The 15,590-nt window shown below is 43.6% G+C and overlaps 2 protein-coding genes across 2 annotated transcripts in view; one reads left to right on the top strand and one right to left on the bottom strand.

The window, feature by feature from the left end:
• Positions 1 to 204: 204 nt before the first annotated feature.
• LOC132260882 (uncharacterized) lies at positions 205 to 3,323 on the bottom strand. Its single transcript, XM_059759270.1, has 4 exons — positions 3,220 to 3,323; positions 2,467 to 3,151; positions 1,440 to 2,399; positions 205 to 1,376 (listed from the first exon to the last, which is right to left on the bottom strand). Exons 2-4 carry the CDS (start codon positions 3,135 to 3,137, stop codon positions 206 to 208), a joined length of 2,802 nt encoding a protein of 933 aa, XP_059615253.1. The 5' UTR covers positions 3,138 to 3,151; positions 3,220 to 3,323; the 3' UTR covers position 205.
• Positions 3,324 to 3,401: 78 nt separating this feature from the next.
• Positions 3,402 to 15,590, top strand: part of LOC132260829 (eukaryotic translation initiation factor 5B) — a 48,036-nt gene continuing 35,847 nt past the window's right edge. Inside the window, exons 1-4 of the mRNA XM_059759189.1 lie at positions 3,402 to 3,565; positions 3,659 to 4,214; positions 4,273 to 6,386; positions 6,457 to 6,589. Coding sequence (XP_059615172.1) covers positions 3,516 to 3,565; positions 3,659 to 4,214; positions 4,273 to 6,386; positions 6,457 to 6,589 — 2,853 coding nt within the window. The 5' untranslated portion in view covers positions 3,402 to 3,515. The remainder of the gene's footprint in view (positions 3,566 to 3,658; positions 4,215 to 4,272; positions 6,387 to 6,456; positions 6,590 to 15,590) is intronic.

Here is a 15,590-nt window from a genome sequence, read left to right as displayed (position 1 = left end):
AATAACGTTGAATTTATATAGAATAATCGCGCGCGCGTTCAAACATTACAATCCAGGAAGAAATATTCAAGAGATCAGATTGTCAAGCATGTCAGTATTTTGGAGAATTCATAAGGATGTTGTGTATAATTTTTTTTTGTAGTGAAGAAGAAGATGAAAGAGTAAAGTTGAGGAATGTAAGCAAAACTTGCTGTGTTTGACCTTCTTAAACCACCACATAAACAGGCACAGAAATCACTTGTTGACTTGTTTTGATGCGAATCACGAAGAATTTCTTCGTCATTGGTGTGAGTTTGAATCTAACGTGAATTGAGTCCGTTTCACGTGCCATCAATTCACCCGAATTGGGCAGAAATTCCACAACTTCCGGCTGATCACACTCCATTTCGAACAACATCGTTTCATCAGTCAAAGATGTGAGTGTGATTCTCTTTGAGTACTTCTCAATTGCCTCCAGGAAGATCTTCTGTGGCTGAACAGTCAACACTTCCACCTCATCACGCATCGGCACTTCGCCCGATGTGATGGTGGTGAAGAGAATCGTCTCCTCAAAGTCCGCATCCCATCCAGAGGCATTCATCAGTGTGTCATCAGCGCCATTATTCATTGTCAGTGCAATTTCCACCGTGCGAAAACCGTGCGTGAGATCAACGAGTGCATTTGCGTGCTCACGCAACTCACTCAGCTGCTCATCTCTCTCCTCACGGGGGAAAACACCCCATAAATCCGACAATCCCGCCGAACTGTTGAGCGCATGATTGGGCGTCTCTCTGATCAACTTTCTCACTCTGTGTCGCGTCGGTTCGTCACCCATGAAGACAATCAGATTGGCAATTAGCAGCACATCTGACGTCTTGTGCATCTTCATCAGCTTCTTCAGTTCATCACGCTGTGGCCGGAATTGCACACGAAACTTGGCATTGCTGGACGGCGGCAAGACGAGGCGATTGGGAGTGACTGACACAGATGTGGCGAAGCATCGCTGATCTGGTCTATTATTCTCCACGCTGACACTCACGAAGGCATTCAACGGACCCTTGTTGTACGCCGTGAATGTCTGCTCGAAGCACCGCGTGAGATTCTTCATGTCGCCCATGGGCAGGAATTTGGAGCCCACCAAACCCTGCTGCAATCCCTCCAAACTCACCGACGCATGCCCTCCGTAGCCGTACAGCGGAATCTTGCAGTTCACGCGCGTGTCATCAACCGTGGGAGGCTTGAAGATCAAATTTCCCGCCGCCGGACCTTTTACAGTCGGACAGAAAACAATCCACATGGCACGACACTCCTGCTTCTGCAGCGTGATGGTCATTTGGGGCGCATCGGCGCTGCCAAACTGAAAGCCAGGACCATCAATCACAGCCCTGAAGGTTAACCTGGTCAGGAAGAGAGACAAATGAACCAGAATTGACACAAATAATGACACAAAATTCACTCACTTCTTCGACGAAGTGTTCTTGATCTGAATGGATTTCGTGGCGGAAGTTCTCAATCTCACGCTGCCCCAGCACAGTTCTCCCTGCGTCGCCTTGAGCGGCAAATATCCCTCCCGATGGTTGAATTCACTGGCTGTGCTCAGCTGCGATGTGGTTCTCGTCAATCCTGCGCTTGCCGGAGACTTGGAAGCGCCTTTAACAAGCCCATAATTCGGCAGAGAGAGCTTCCCCACGTCCATGGGCGACTGGAAGAGCAGCATCCTGTCTGACTGAGCAGTAGTCTCCATCGTGGGTGAAGCTGTGGTGTCCAAGACTCGCATTTCTCCTCTGTTGGACGGCGACTTGGCACGGCGACACTCCACAACAGCCGGACCTTCATCCACCTTCCTGGATCCATTCGAACGAGATCTCTTCCGCGCTCCGACACTCTCAACTCGCGTGCTGAAGCGCCGATCGTCGTCCACGCGCAGAGAATCCGCAGAAATGGTCAGCGTTGTGTGAGAACCAGCTCGTCGAGGACTCTTGCTGGGTCGGAAGCGACAAAACTCCTGATATTCCTTCTCCTCCTTGCGATTCTCCTTCCCACTGCGATTGACATCGTCAGCTCGTCTCTCTGGCGTCTTCAGATTCTGCTCCTTCGTCGTGATATCGTCCAGAGGCTCATTCTGGCCACTCTTCTTTGCCACCCTTGCAAAATGCTCAGCCAGGATTTTACTTGTCGATTCCGACAGCTTGAGATTCTCAATCAGAGCTCGTATGTCATCTGGTTCCTCAGATTCTTTCGTGTACGTCCTGCCGACCGCTGAAGACGCCGCAGAAGCTGCTGAAGCCATTGAACTGACTGTGGTGTTGAGAACTCCTCTCGCTATCTGTCCAGTTGGACTCTCAGCCCTGATTATATTCCCAATGGATTCGCATTGCTTGTTGCAGAAGGCATTCAGGGAAAAGTGATCAGAAACAGACCTGAAAAGAGACAGAAAAACTCCTTAAAACACCTCATTTTACCAAGAAATCTCTTGAGGAAACTCACGAATTATTGTGAGACATCATGAATCCCGAGAGTCCATCGAAATCCACAGGAATCTCCGGTTGCGCCTGTGCACGCTTCATTCCGGGAACAGTATAGAACTCCTTTTCCCACTCTCGCTCATCCTCAGACAGTAAATTCCTCTTCGCATTGTCTGAGCAGACAAACTCGTCGGATTGGAAGGAATCCATGAGTTCTTGCTGGGAAATTCTCTTCGTCGGATACTTCTGCTTCGCTGGATCACCGGCTAAGCTCTCCCTGTAACTCTTGCTCATCTCACGGACATTCTGACACCGACTCGTGGTCAGGATGTCTTCGAAGCTGTCTTCAAGGAGTTCCTGCGCCGTCTTGGGGACTTCCTTTCGCTTCTCCCTCGTGAACATCGTCGATCTGGCTGTGATTTCCTTCGGGTCAAAGGTCAGCTTCCCCAGAGTGTCCTGCAAATCCACCGTTTTGTCTGTGGCGAGGTCACTGAGATTCACAGAAAAACGGTACTCCCTGGAATTCCCTCCTGACGCCAATTCGTCAGTTCTGAAGGGTCGAAAGAGGTGCGAAACACGCTCATTTCTTCCATCCTTTGGCGATTGTGACTTCTCCAACAATTCCAGAGCTTTCCTCTTTTCATACAGCAATTTATCAGAGATTTTCCCCGCCGGTGAATTGGCGTCTTCCATTTTCAACCCTTCAACTGAGGAGATAATTCCGCTATTCTCACTCAATTCACAGACAATATAACACATTTACACAATCACTTACCTCACTTGATGTTTCCGGAATAAAATAACACGGAGAAAGACGTGAAAATGTATGAACAAGTTGAATAAAATTACAAATTTTCCAGCAAACAAAAACGGCTGCAAAAGCGAACTTGATTTGACATTTGGCTGTGTTGCCATGCGAGTAAGCTGCCAACGCCACGTCGCGGAATTATCCTGAAGCAACTTGCTGTTGTCAACCTCAAAACACTGCAACTTTCGTGGCGACACATTTCGGCGTTAAAATTGGCGAAATTGTGCTTTTTACGTAGTTTTAGGATAAACAGGTAGTGAAAAATGGTGAAGGCTCGACGTGGAAAGAAGGAGGTGGCCAAGGATGAGGAGGTGTAAGTGAAACATGGCATTTTCCTCTGACATCGTCGCATGCTCGAAACACTTTCACTCAATTTTTTCCATGCTTTTCCGCATTAATGCCGCAGGGAGAGTGATGTGGAGGTGCAGCAGGAGTCTGCGGTCGCGGTGTCTGATTCTGAGGATGCTGCGGGAACGCGAGGGAGAAAGGCGAAGAAGGAGAAGAAAAATGTGGCGGTGAAGAAGGAGAGTGATTCCGAGGAGGAAATCAGGAGTAATTCGAAGAAATCCGGGAAGGACAGTCGTCGGGGTGGCCAGGGAGAGTCGGAGGAGGACGAGGAGGAGGCTGTCATTGTGCCGGCGAAGGCGAAAAAGGGGAAGAAAGGTGGCTTTGCCCTGCTCAATGTGGAGTCAGATAATGACGTGGACACTGAGGAGAGAATAGAGGATCTGAGCGATGAGGAGGACAGTGGACGGAGAGGAAAGGCGCAGAAGAAGACCAAGAAGCAGGACAGTGTTGAGGAGGAGGCGCCTAAGGAGCAACAAGGTGGGAAGAAGAGTAAAAAGTCAAAGAAGAAACGCAATGAAGATGACGAGGAGGACATTGAGAAACTCCTGGCTGAGCTGCAGATTGAATATGCTGGCGGAAAGCCAGCTGGATCATCTGAGGCGAATGCTGACGTGGTAAGGTTGACAGTGTGATGTGAGGGAAATGTTTTACTCTGTGACATTTTGATTTCAGGGCGAGTCTCAGGCGGAGAGGAAGAAGAAAGTCGCAGGCAAAGCTCGTGAGCACAAGCAGAGCTTCTCGAAGCAAGTTGATGAGTTGCTCGATGATGATGTGAATGCTGATCAGGATGTGGAGGAGGAGCTGAACACTGTGAAGACGGCTGCCCAGAAGAAGAAGGAGAAGAAGGAGCGACAGAAGCGCGAAGCGGCGCTGGCGAAGCAGAATCAGAAACCGGCGAGTGAGAAGCCGGAGAGTGAGAAAGCGCCAGAGCCAGAGAGTGTGACTCCGCCGGAGCCCGAGGAGGCGCCAGCGGAGAATGAGGAGGAGAAGACGGCCAAGGAGGACAGGAAGAAGAAGAAGAAGGACAAGAAGGAGAAGGTCGAGAAGGTGGAGAAGCCAGAAGCGGTTGAGAAGGGAAAGAAGGGTCCTGGGAAGCATCTGGTGGCGGCAATGCAGGAGCGGCTGAAGAAGCTGAAGGAGGAAGAGGAGCGTCAGAAGCGGGAAGAGGAGGAGAGGATTAGATTGGTGGAGGAGGCTGAGCAGCAGCGACTGGAGATGATTAAGCAGGAGGCGGAGCGCAAGGAGAAGAAGAAGCAGAAGGAGAAGGAGCGCAAGGAGCGACTGAAGGCGGAGGGAAAGTTCCTCACCACGAAGCAGAAGCAAGAAAAGGCTCGTGCGCAGGCCATGCTGGAGGCGCTCAAGGCTCAGGGTGTGGATGTGCCGGAGACGGGAAAGAGGGCGCCGCGTCCGGGAACGCGCGTGAGAACGAAGAAGAAGGATCAGTCGGTGGATGAGGAGGAGAAGAAGGAAGCGTCGCCGGTGGAGGAGAAGCAAGAGCCCGAAAAGGCGCCGGCGAAGGAGGAGAAGAATGCTGAGGATGATGTGAAGGATGCCTGGGACGCCACGTCGTCGGAAGATGAGTCGGAAGACGTGAAGGCGGAGGAGAAGCCTGAAGCGGAGGCTTCTGAGGAGTCCGGAAGTGAGGAGGAGTCTGAGGAGGAGGAGAGTGAGAGTGAATCTGAATCGGATGCGGATGATCACAGGACAGATGCGGAGAAGAGGCGTGAGAAGGCGAAGGCGAGAATTGAGAAGCGTCGTCACGATGCCGAGAAGAAGAGGACGACAGATCAGCTGAGAGCGGCTGTTGTGTGTGTGTTGGGGCACGTGGACACGGGCAAGACGAAGATCCTGGACAAGCTGAGGCGGACGAATGTGCAGGACAGCGAAGCGGGTGGAATCACACAGCAAATCGGTGCCACGAATGTTCCCATGGACGCCATAAAGGAGCAGACGAAGTATGTGAAGGGAGCGTCTGAGATGGACTACAAACTGCCCGGGCTGCTCATCATCGATACACCCGGCCACGAGTCCTTCAGCAATCTGCGGAGCCGTGGCTCGTCGCTCTGTGATATTGCCATTCTGGTTGTGGACATAATGCACGGCCTGGAGCCGCAGACCATTGAATCCCTGAATTTGCTCAAGGCCCGCAAGACGCCCTTCATTGTGGCGCTGAACAAGATCGATCGGCTCTACGATTGGGGCACAATGGGGCGCAAGGATGTGCGGGATGTGATCAAGGGACAGGCGGAGAATACGCAGATTGAGTTCAACACGCGTGCAAAGGATGTCATCACGCAATTTGCCGAGCAGGGCATGAATGCGGCGCTCTTCTATGACAATCCCGATGTGAAGAGTTACGTGTCGTTGGTGCCCACGAGTGCCATCACGGGCGAAGGCATGGGCAATCTCCTGTACATGATTGTGGAATCGTGCCAGAATCTCCTCTCGCGTCGCCTGATGTACAGCGAGGATCTCCAGGCGACTGTGCTAGAGGTGAAGGCCATTCCGGGTCTGGGAACCACCATTGATGCCATTCTCATCAATGGGAAGCTGCGCGAGGGCGAGACGATGATCCTGGCGGGCACGGAGGGTCCCATTGTCACGCAGATTCGCTCCCTGCTCATGCCGCAGCCGCTGAAGGAGTTGCGCGTGAAGAATGCCTACATTGAGTACAAGGAAGTGTTGGCTGCCCAGGGTGTGAAGATTGCCGCCAAGGAGCTGGAGAAAGCCATCGCTGGACTCAATCTGCAAGTCGCCCAGAAGCCAGACGAGGTGGAGATCCTCAAGTGAGTCCAATTGTCTCTGAATGTTGATGAGAAATTGATGATTTTAATGGTGTTTTTGTCGTGATTCCAGAGAGGAAGTGGCCAAGGAGCTGAAATCCGCCCTCAGCAGTATTAAATTGAGCGAGCGCGGAGTTTACGTGCAGGCTTCCACGTTGGGATCTCTTGAGGCACTCCTGGAGTTCCTGAAACAATCCAAAATACCGGTGAGTAAGAATCTCTCTTCCTCTCCTTTTTCTTCCACTCTTCATTTGCCCACGAAACTGTGTAAATCCGGTGAAACGTGCCGACAAGGCAGAAATTGTATGGCAGAAAAAAGGTCCTTGTTTGTATAGAGAGAAGTTCTCAGGAGGTCAATTGTTGAGAGTCTCCTTGAGAATTTGTACACTTAAAACTTCCTGTTTACGGAGAAAAACGTAAGGATTTCTCCTTCTTTCGTTTGACTTGTGAATTATGCCTCATTTTGCTAAGGTTTTTTGGGGGAAGAAATCCTCTTAAGGGATTTACAATGCAATTTCTTATTAATACTCAGGCAAAAAGTGTTGCACTGCTGAGAGAGTTGTTTAAACAATTATTGGGGCTTTAAAGGTAAAGAAAACTTCAGCTCGCAATCATTTTATTTGAATTGATAACTATAAAAAGTCGATTTTCTCATAGTTTACGTCTTGTGTATTTTTTTTAGTAAGTATTTTATCTGTGAGAAATTCTTTTTATCCAAATAACTCGAATGGAAGGAATTTTCATGTTTTGGGACTTTAAACTATGAAAAGTTGAGGAAAAACGTCTCAAATTGCAGTCAAACGCATAAAATGCGAATTTTTATTAATATTTGTCATATTTTTGAATTATTTTACTCGAAAATATTGAAGAAAAGTTCATTTAAAATATGAAAAGTTGATTTTTAGAACTTTCTTGACTGAAAAGTACTCGAAAACTATTAAAAATTAACTTTGAAAAATAATATTTTCAGTTTTTCAAATTATTTTGCTGTATTTTAGTCTAAAATTTCAATAAATACCTACAAAATTAACTGAAACATTCACAAAATAATTATTTTCAGCAATATTTAGATATGAAATTTTGAATTTTCTCGTCTGAAAAAGGAAGATTTTGACTTTTCATAGTTTTCAATTCACCCGTCGATTTTTTGCTAATACTTTTAATAGTTTTTTTTTGCTGAGATGAAATGTGTTTCTTGAGGTTTATTGAACTCGTGTTGGTTTTCGTGAAAACATTCACCATCTGAGTAAAAATCTTACTCAACAATTCCATTCGAATGCGCGAAATGTGAATAGAAATTTCTTTGGTATTTCCACACAATCTCCTCTCGGCTGAAAGTTTTATAATTTTATTACTCGGCGCGCTGTCTTGGTTTGTGTATTGGAAGTGAAATTGTTGAACTGTGTGTTGTTGCATTTTGGAATGCACTTTGGGAGGCAAAGTGAGAGTCTCTCTAAACTAAAATCTCTGGTGGTGATTTTCTCTTGGAGATTTTCTATTGCTTCGTTCACACAAAACACCAACACAGAGACACACGATGGGCGAAATATTGATTTTCCTTCATTCACCGAACGTCCAACCGTTTTCAATTCACACAAAACACACTCTCGGCTCTTCATTCATTCATGAGGACGCCGATATACTCAATGGCTTTCCTACGTGTCGACTCTTGGCGACTTCAATGTGGCTCTGACGAGTACAACAACACTCACTCGCTTCTATGAATGTTGAGCAATTTTTTCAGTCCAAGGACTCTCTCGGCCATAAATTTGTAATATTATCGCCTGTAGCTTCTATTGGCCAGGTGTTGACTTGAGCTGCATATGGGCAGCAAAAGTGTCTCTTGGCGTGTTTGCAAGAGATTGCAGAAAAAAAGGTGTTCTTGTCTCCCTCTCGCTCTGCTTGAGCACACTTATTGTCTTTTAGCAAGCTCCATGTGCCAAATGTTCTAATTAATTGGTGTTAACTGCTTTGGCGCCTGTGGCGTTCTTTTTCCGGATATTTTTAAGAGAGCAAAAAAAACAATTTCGCGATGAAATTACTGCGCGAGAGAGAGAATGCTTTTGTGAGATCAAAGTGAAAGTAGGATAAGAAAAAGATCTATGCTGTGGGAGTTCATGAATATATTGACGCTTGTGTCTCACAATTTCCACGACGTTTCAATTATTACATTCTCAGCGAGCCAAAAGAGCTTAAAAAAGGAGATATTTTAGCTGAAAAGTGCTAAGCTAACGTTAAAAAACACAGCAATTTCAAGCAAAATATTAAGCTAATTCCCTTGCTGTCTTTCGCTATATATTTTACTGAATTTATTGCTTCTTTCTGATCAAAACTTAGCAATGAAACAAAAAGTCCAATTTCCATGAACTTCCCTTGATATTATTTATTATTACAAGGGAACGAGAAGGCCATATGTATGGTTTCTAGGGGACAGCGACTATAGAAGTCTATTGTACCCAAACCTGAGTGAGGAATGAGGACACTCGTGAGTGTCTAAGAACTTTAACCTTTGCTGTATGAGAGATCCGGGCAGAGAGACGATGTCACTCCCATTGACAAGTTGTTTTTACGATGGCAGATTGTCATTTTGCCGACCAACCATAAGTGGTTCTAACGTTTACCTTTATATATAGGGACAGAGTTCAAAGACAATTCCAGTGAAGCGTATATTTCAGTTGGAACATTCAACTGCAACCGATTTTGGGCTGCTCGTATTCGGAACATTTTCTGCAATCGATGGGATTGGAACACACGACTGTAGCATTGAGAATCAAACACATTGTCCACTGAGTCATCTATCAATTTTGAGGTTATTTGTATGACGCTATTTATACAATACACTTGAGTGTTGTTATCTCGAAGTATATTATTGAAATGGCATGATTTTACATGATGCGACATCTATGCATTTAAGCGCGCATTTAAGTTCTTAGCGAAAGAAATCGAAAAATTTAGCTTTTCAAATATCTACGTTGAGATCTCAGCATTTTGTGCTCGCTGCGATTTGTCAGGGTGCCTTTGGTTTTTGTTTGGCTTGTGGGAGAGAATAAAGATATTAGCCAAGTTATAGATTTATTGGACTTTTGGCACGTGCTTAATTTTCCTCCCTCGCGCAGTTCTGGGGTGGCCCCAAAATGTGGATGTTGAAGAGAGGTGGAGGAGGGTTTTTTGTGTGTAAATTAGCATTCGGGCCATCTGTCCTGTGTCGGTTGATACAATGTTGAGAGAAGAAAAAAAAATGGTGAAGTGTGTGGTTGTGAAAATGTGCAGGCCTTTTTCTCAATGAAGCCCAGAAATGAATGAAAGTGGGAGAGAATCTGTTTACTAGTCAAGTGCTTGTCTGTTGGACAATGTTATCGCCATGCGTGTGTGTTTGCATGATTGTATTCGGGGACGATAGAGCAAAATTAGCACTTCTGTGATTTACTATCAGTTTATTGATCTCACTGACTTGTGGATTTATTTGCAATTTCCGTCGTGATCGTGAGTTGCCACTCTTCCACCCTTTCTTCTCACTCTCTCTCTCGCTCTCCCTCTCTTGAAATCGTCAAAGTATTTATTGAACATGCCAATGAACGAGAGTCTGTCGCCTTGGTGGGTCTCACAATGCGTCCACCCCCACATTGACGCCCCCGCAGGTCATTTTATTGGCATGAAAGTGTGGCGCTCACCTCTTCACCGTGTGGCTCCGCTTGAGATTACAATCTAGAGTAATTTGTTAATTTGACGACTGGATTAAGAGCAAGGGAGAGAGAGAGAGAGATTGATTGAATTATTGCAGGTGAATTGACCTGCCTTCACTATCTCCCATTGGGATCAGACAGAAAGTCTCAATGAGCGTCCCGTTAAACGCCTCCATTTCCTCTCGATGGACTCTTGACGTGGTTAATAATTCAGGAAATATTACACATTTGACTTTCGAGATGAAATCTTGGGTGTCACGAGCCAAGAGCTTGTTTTGCCACTCCAAATTCGGAGGCCCTTTCACTGCTAAACAACATCATAACTTTATCATAACATACAGTTGATTATTAGAGTAATCAAGATCACATTCTAGAGAGAAATTAAGGGGTCGTTGCAACATTACTTTCATAGCATTTTAAATAAGATGTCAAAGTTATGAATTCATAAAACTGCATTGAGAGACAAGAAATGTTTCAAACGTTGGCGTCTGACGTCAATTCGTATATTTCGTCGCGTGAAGACAAGAAAAACCGGAAAATTCACATTCAGTCCGAAGAAATAGGCAATAATGATGTTTTAAGATTGATTATCTTGATTATTATTGATTATTTGATTGGATTTATCTGGCCATTTGTTCGCAGTTCAATGCTCCAAATTGAGGTGATGTGTTTCCGGACATCTTTTAACTCTTTCCAAGGAAACTGATTGGTTATTCGCTTACACTGAAGAACGTTTCCTTTTTCCCACTTGGAATAAAATGACAGAAATGCGCTCAAAAGTTAGAAAATTGGGTTTTGACAGCTTAAATTTGTATTAAATAAACTCTCAACTTTACTTTTTAACGCCTTCTCGTTTGTATGTAATTTATACTTTACACTAGCGCCGCCGGGTGGTCGCCAATGTAAGCTATGAAGAGCGTAAAGTTGTAATCCAGATTCATAGCTTTTATGAATTGAAATACGAAATCTGTAAAGTTGCAACGACTCCTAAAGCTACATTGATTTGAAAGTCTGAATTCTCGCTTTAATTAAGGTCAGATGTAATTAATAGAAGTGCTCAAATCTGGATAGTTTATCATTGAGACGATAAAACGCTTGACACCAGAACATTTTTCTCTGGGTGTCATTGATTTGTGCGACCCACAAAGTGCTGCTGAGTGTCTCTCCCACAATTTTCTCAGTCTCTCTTCCCATTCTCAACTTTATCCATTCACGTATTTCCTCGGCGTCCAACTTGTCCGGCCGTCCTTTGGCGATGGAGTGGAGATGCTAATTGCGTAGGTGGTATCATTTCCGGTGTATCAACAACACCGAGGTCGCATTAGCTATCTTACGTGGTTTTGGGCCCACAAATAACTCGGCGCGGCGGCTCTTTTTCTCCACCAACCATACCAAATTACTTTATCTCCATCCGGAGGCTTAAGCCCATGAATTTCTCTTTCATGCCTTCTCTCTCTCTCTCTCTCACTCTGCCGCGTCTCTCCCACACACACTGAACCCCAGTGCACTTGACCCCAGCGCCGGCACCTCGCGCTCTCGAATATTTCAAGTGACTTTGCATACAATGGCCGAGCCGGAGATTCGCGGGGGGCGCGAGGAGAAATTGAATGACGCAGGCATGAAATGGAGAAATATATGTATCTGCAAACACGTAAACAATTTTTTGAAGTGAAAAAAAGAGCGTAATCACTAATTTATGTTTCATTCAATCCGTTTTTTGCCCTCTCGTGCGCGCGCGAAAATTGATTGATCGCTATGGGGAAGAGTGCGCGTCTATTTTGGCTCTTGCCAAAACTGCGTGCGTGAGATTTTACACAGAAATCACATCTTTCCCACGACGAGAGATGAGATGTTGGCTTGCAAAAACAAGAGCCGGCAGAAATGGTAACGCAAACCCACTACGAATTTCCAAAGACGCCACTCAAACTATGAATGAAAATAGTCATCAATGAAATGCCCTCCTCGGCATTTCGCCCACCCACTCTCCTTGCTACGTGACTTTTTGATCGAAGCGGGGGGGGAAAAAACCTATGATGCCTCATTCATTCAGCCATTGAGCATGTGTTCCAAATTTATTGAACGACAAGTTTTTGCCAAAAGTAAATAATAAAGCGCCTTTTCTCCTCCATTGTGCCAATCTATTGATTTTTGCAATTTCTCACACACACATTAAATGGCCAGAGAAGGAGTTTCTATGCGACAAAATCAATACAACCAAAGAGTGTAATGTCATGTCATTATATTCACTATTAATAGTTCACTACACAAATCATGCTGGGTGATTTTTTCCAGCATTTATATTTGAAAAAGCATGTTTCGTGGTTGAATATCAAGGGACGAGTTGTGAGGGGAAAATTGTATTAGTTTTCTCTAACACCCACTCAAGCTCTCAATTCGCCTTCATTCACGCGAATTCATTCATGAGTTTGTTTCCAAGAAAAGCTCGATATCGTAAAGTTGCTAATTGCACTTGTTACACAATTTCTCCTATCATTTTCACTCTGTTGGCGTCTCGTGCTCCCCTTCCAAAACACTTCCCAATTAGTGCTTGGGCGAAATTGTATCACGAAATTCCGCACCAGAGAGACACAATTGACAAGAGAGGAAAAGAGATTGACCTCATTCACACAATTAGCAATATAATTCATCATAATTAATTATTTTATTAAATCGCTCTTCTGGGAGTTTTTTTGTTGTTGTTGTGTGCAGATATAGAGTGACAAATGGGGTAAGAAATACTCTTCAGTTTGTGTTGCATGATTGGATATCTTGCAATGTGGTCTTATTTTCGAAAGACATGAAATTTCTGCAAAGCTTGCAAAAATTGAGCGTGTTTTACTATTTAGAAAAAGTGTAGAAATCAAGAGAAGCGAATTGCAATTGAATTCAAAACACTCTCACTTTGTGTAAACCATCTGGATTGATTACTTTTTAGCTGGAAAAGGCAACAATGTATATATTTTGTATCTCGATGGGTGAATTGAAAACTATGAAAAGTCAAAATAGCAATTTTTACTTAAAAATTTCACATTAAAATTGCTGAGAAATTGGCCAAAATTACCTAAAATAATTATTTTGTAAATGATTCAGTTGATTTTGTTGCTGTTTATTGAAATTTTTGACTAAAATATGGGAAAATTAATAGAAAAACTAGATTTTGAATAGTTTTTGAGTACATTTTATTGAAATATGTTCTGAAAAACCAACTTTTCATATTTTAAATGAAGTTTTCTTTAAAGTTTTCGGGTTAAAATACAAAAATCTGACAAATATCAATGAAAATTCATTCAAAATCTAGGAACATTTCAGGAAAACCCCCAAAATCTACAATTAATATCTTTTTAACTGCAATTTGAGACGATTTTTACAGTTCAACGCCACAATGCATGAAATTTTACTCCATTCTATTTATTTAAATAAAAAGAATTTCTTACTTTTGCCCCAAGTTAAGATTTCTTCTGAATATTGTGGTTATTTCAGCAAGTGGAAATGGAATTAATTGACTCATTAATTTAATGTTGGTTGATTTGGGATGAAAAATTATTGATTTTACAAGTCATTAGAATGGCTTTTGGCCCACCTTTCACCAGATCGCCGGTCATGTCAATGAACCTTATCATCAGAAAGCCATCAAAATAATTTATTTCCCCGCCAGACACACAAATTCACGAGGGAAAAATTGTCGCTTTTTTCTGTCTGCAAACTCACATGAGATAAATTGCCATTGTAATTAATGCGGACGGAGGAAAAAAGTGTGGCAGCTCTAAAATTAATTGAATTCGGTTCTTTTTAATACAAATTGAATTAATTACAAAATTGGAATATGGAAAAAGACTTAGAATGAAGAGAGGAAAGTTGTGCGAATTTCTCCTTCTGTTTTCCAATGTCTAATAATAAATAAATAAATGAGTATAAATGGAGTAAATGTTGGTGCATGTGTAAGAAAGTTTATGTGAATACGATAAAATCCGAAGTAATTAACGACTCAATAAAAATCGAAATTAAAAACCTTGAGACTAAATATACATTATTATTGCAACACAACCATAAAGTATTAATTGTGGCCTGTGTAGTCGCTTTTTTCCGTTTCTCTCTCTCTCGCGCGCGCGTTTGCCTTCCTTTGAGCATTTTCATCAATGAGTGTCTCATCGCGACTACATGGGAGTGTTATTTAAAGAAAATTAGTCGATGTGGTTGAATGGAGGAGCGAGAGCGAGAGAGAGGGAGAGAAGAGGCAGAAAAAAGAGCATTTAAATTTACTCTAGTTGAGACACACATTAATGCAGCAATTTTCAATATTATTAGAAAATAACAGAGATAAGACTCTTCCGGTCGATGTGAGTTTCTCGCCTTTTCTCACATAATGTCCACAAATGACCCAGAGATGCTGTAACTCTGTTGGCAATTGAGCAATCTCAAATTGAGGGAAATCCAATAATTCAGCGAAGCGTTAAATGTCAGGCTCTCATCTGGCTTTGCTTGAATACAGAGAGGGAGAGAGAGAGAGAGAGACAGAGAAAAAAAGTGTGCCTCAGTGGCTTGTGTAAAAACATTTACAATTTCATTCATGAAAGATACAAATTTACGCGCACATCCGAGACCTTGAACGAGGCCACCGTGTCACGTTAGAGTCTCTGTGGCATCGGAGAAGAGTTGGAGATTTCCTTCTCCTCTCGAGCCTCCCGCCATCGCGGTGGCTTTGGTGGCATAAAAGACGGATTTTATGATTATTATTAAATATTGCTGCAATATATCTCTTAGCAATTCTAGTGTCATCGCCACACATCTTCGCCAATATGCGCGCGAGAGACGCAAAAGAATCATCAAGAGAGCCAATGTGGTTGGCTAATGACGTCTTTTGATTCCTTCATTGCGCGCCCCGAAAAGTCTGTGGCGCGATCTGATGAAATGATATCAATAAAGTGATTCTCGCCAAAAGTTGTACAAAAGCCCCACAATGATCTCACTGACAGAGAGGCTCAATTTTCGGACTGACCGAAAGGCATTAAATAATACCACTCTCATTGGCCAACACGGCCAGCGATATACAGTGACTGCAAATCAAATAGGGCCACCAGAGGCTCTGAGTTATATCGAGGTCTGAATTTTTCCACCAATCTTCCCTCATTAATGAGGAATTATCATGCCAAGTTTGAAGACATTCGGCTAATCCTTAATCCCTTTATGGTATCAAAACTGAACCAAAACAATCATCAATCGTGCAACTCAAATAGGAACACCTTGAATTCTTGCCACTTAAATATGTTTTGGGTTCTTAATGGGGTTTAAATATATCTGGGGTATTTTCAGGACAATTGTCCTGTTCATTTTCATATTTTATCTGGACTTTATACGTGTTCGATATTAAAATTTGATTAAGTAAATATCAAGTTATGGAGCGAGTGCAGTTCGGAGATTTTCCGACTGCACAAGAAAGGATTTTTAATCAAAGTGATAATCAGAAGGACCTCTTATTCCAGAAAGAGAGTTTTGGAACGCAATTGATCGCGTAAAAAGGTCGATT

Source organism: Phlebotomus argentipes, unplaced genomic scaffold (genome assembly GCF_947086385.1).
Source record: "Phlebotomus argentipes unplaced genomic scaffold, Phlebotomus argentipes genome assembly scaffold_18, whole genome shotgun sequence".
Taxonomy (NCBI): Eukaryota; Metazoa; Arthropoda; class Insecta; order Diptera; family Psychodidae; genus Phlebotomus; species Phlebotomus argentipes.
Note: the sequence above shows the minus strand (reverse complement) of the source record. Positions and strands in the feature narration are given on the sequence as shown.

Bases quoted from the DNA above. Each gene is read 5' to 3' on its own strand.
- LOC132260882 (XM_059759270.1), bottom strand. From the start codon at position 3,137: ATGGAAGACGCCAATTCACCGGCGGGGAAAATCTCTGATAAATTGCTG. The intron at 2,400-2,466 runs GTGAGTTTCCTC...GTCTCTTTTCAG, and splicing joins ATGATGTCTCACAATAATTC to GTCTGTTTCTGATCACTTTT. The intron at 1,377-1,439 runs GTGAGTGAATTT...CTTCCTGACCAG, and splicing joins AAGAACACTTCGTCGAAGAA to GTTAACCTTCAGGGCTGTGA.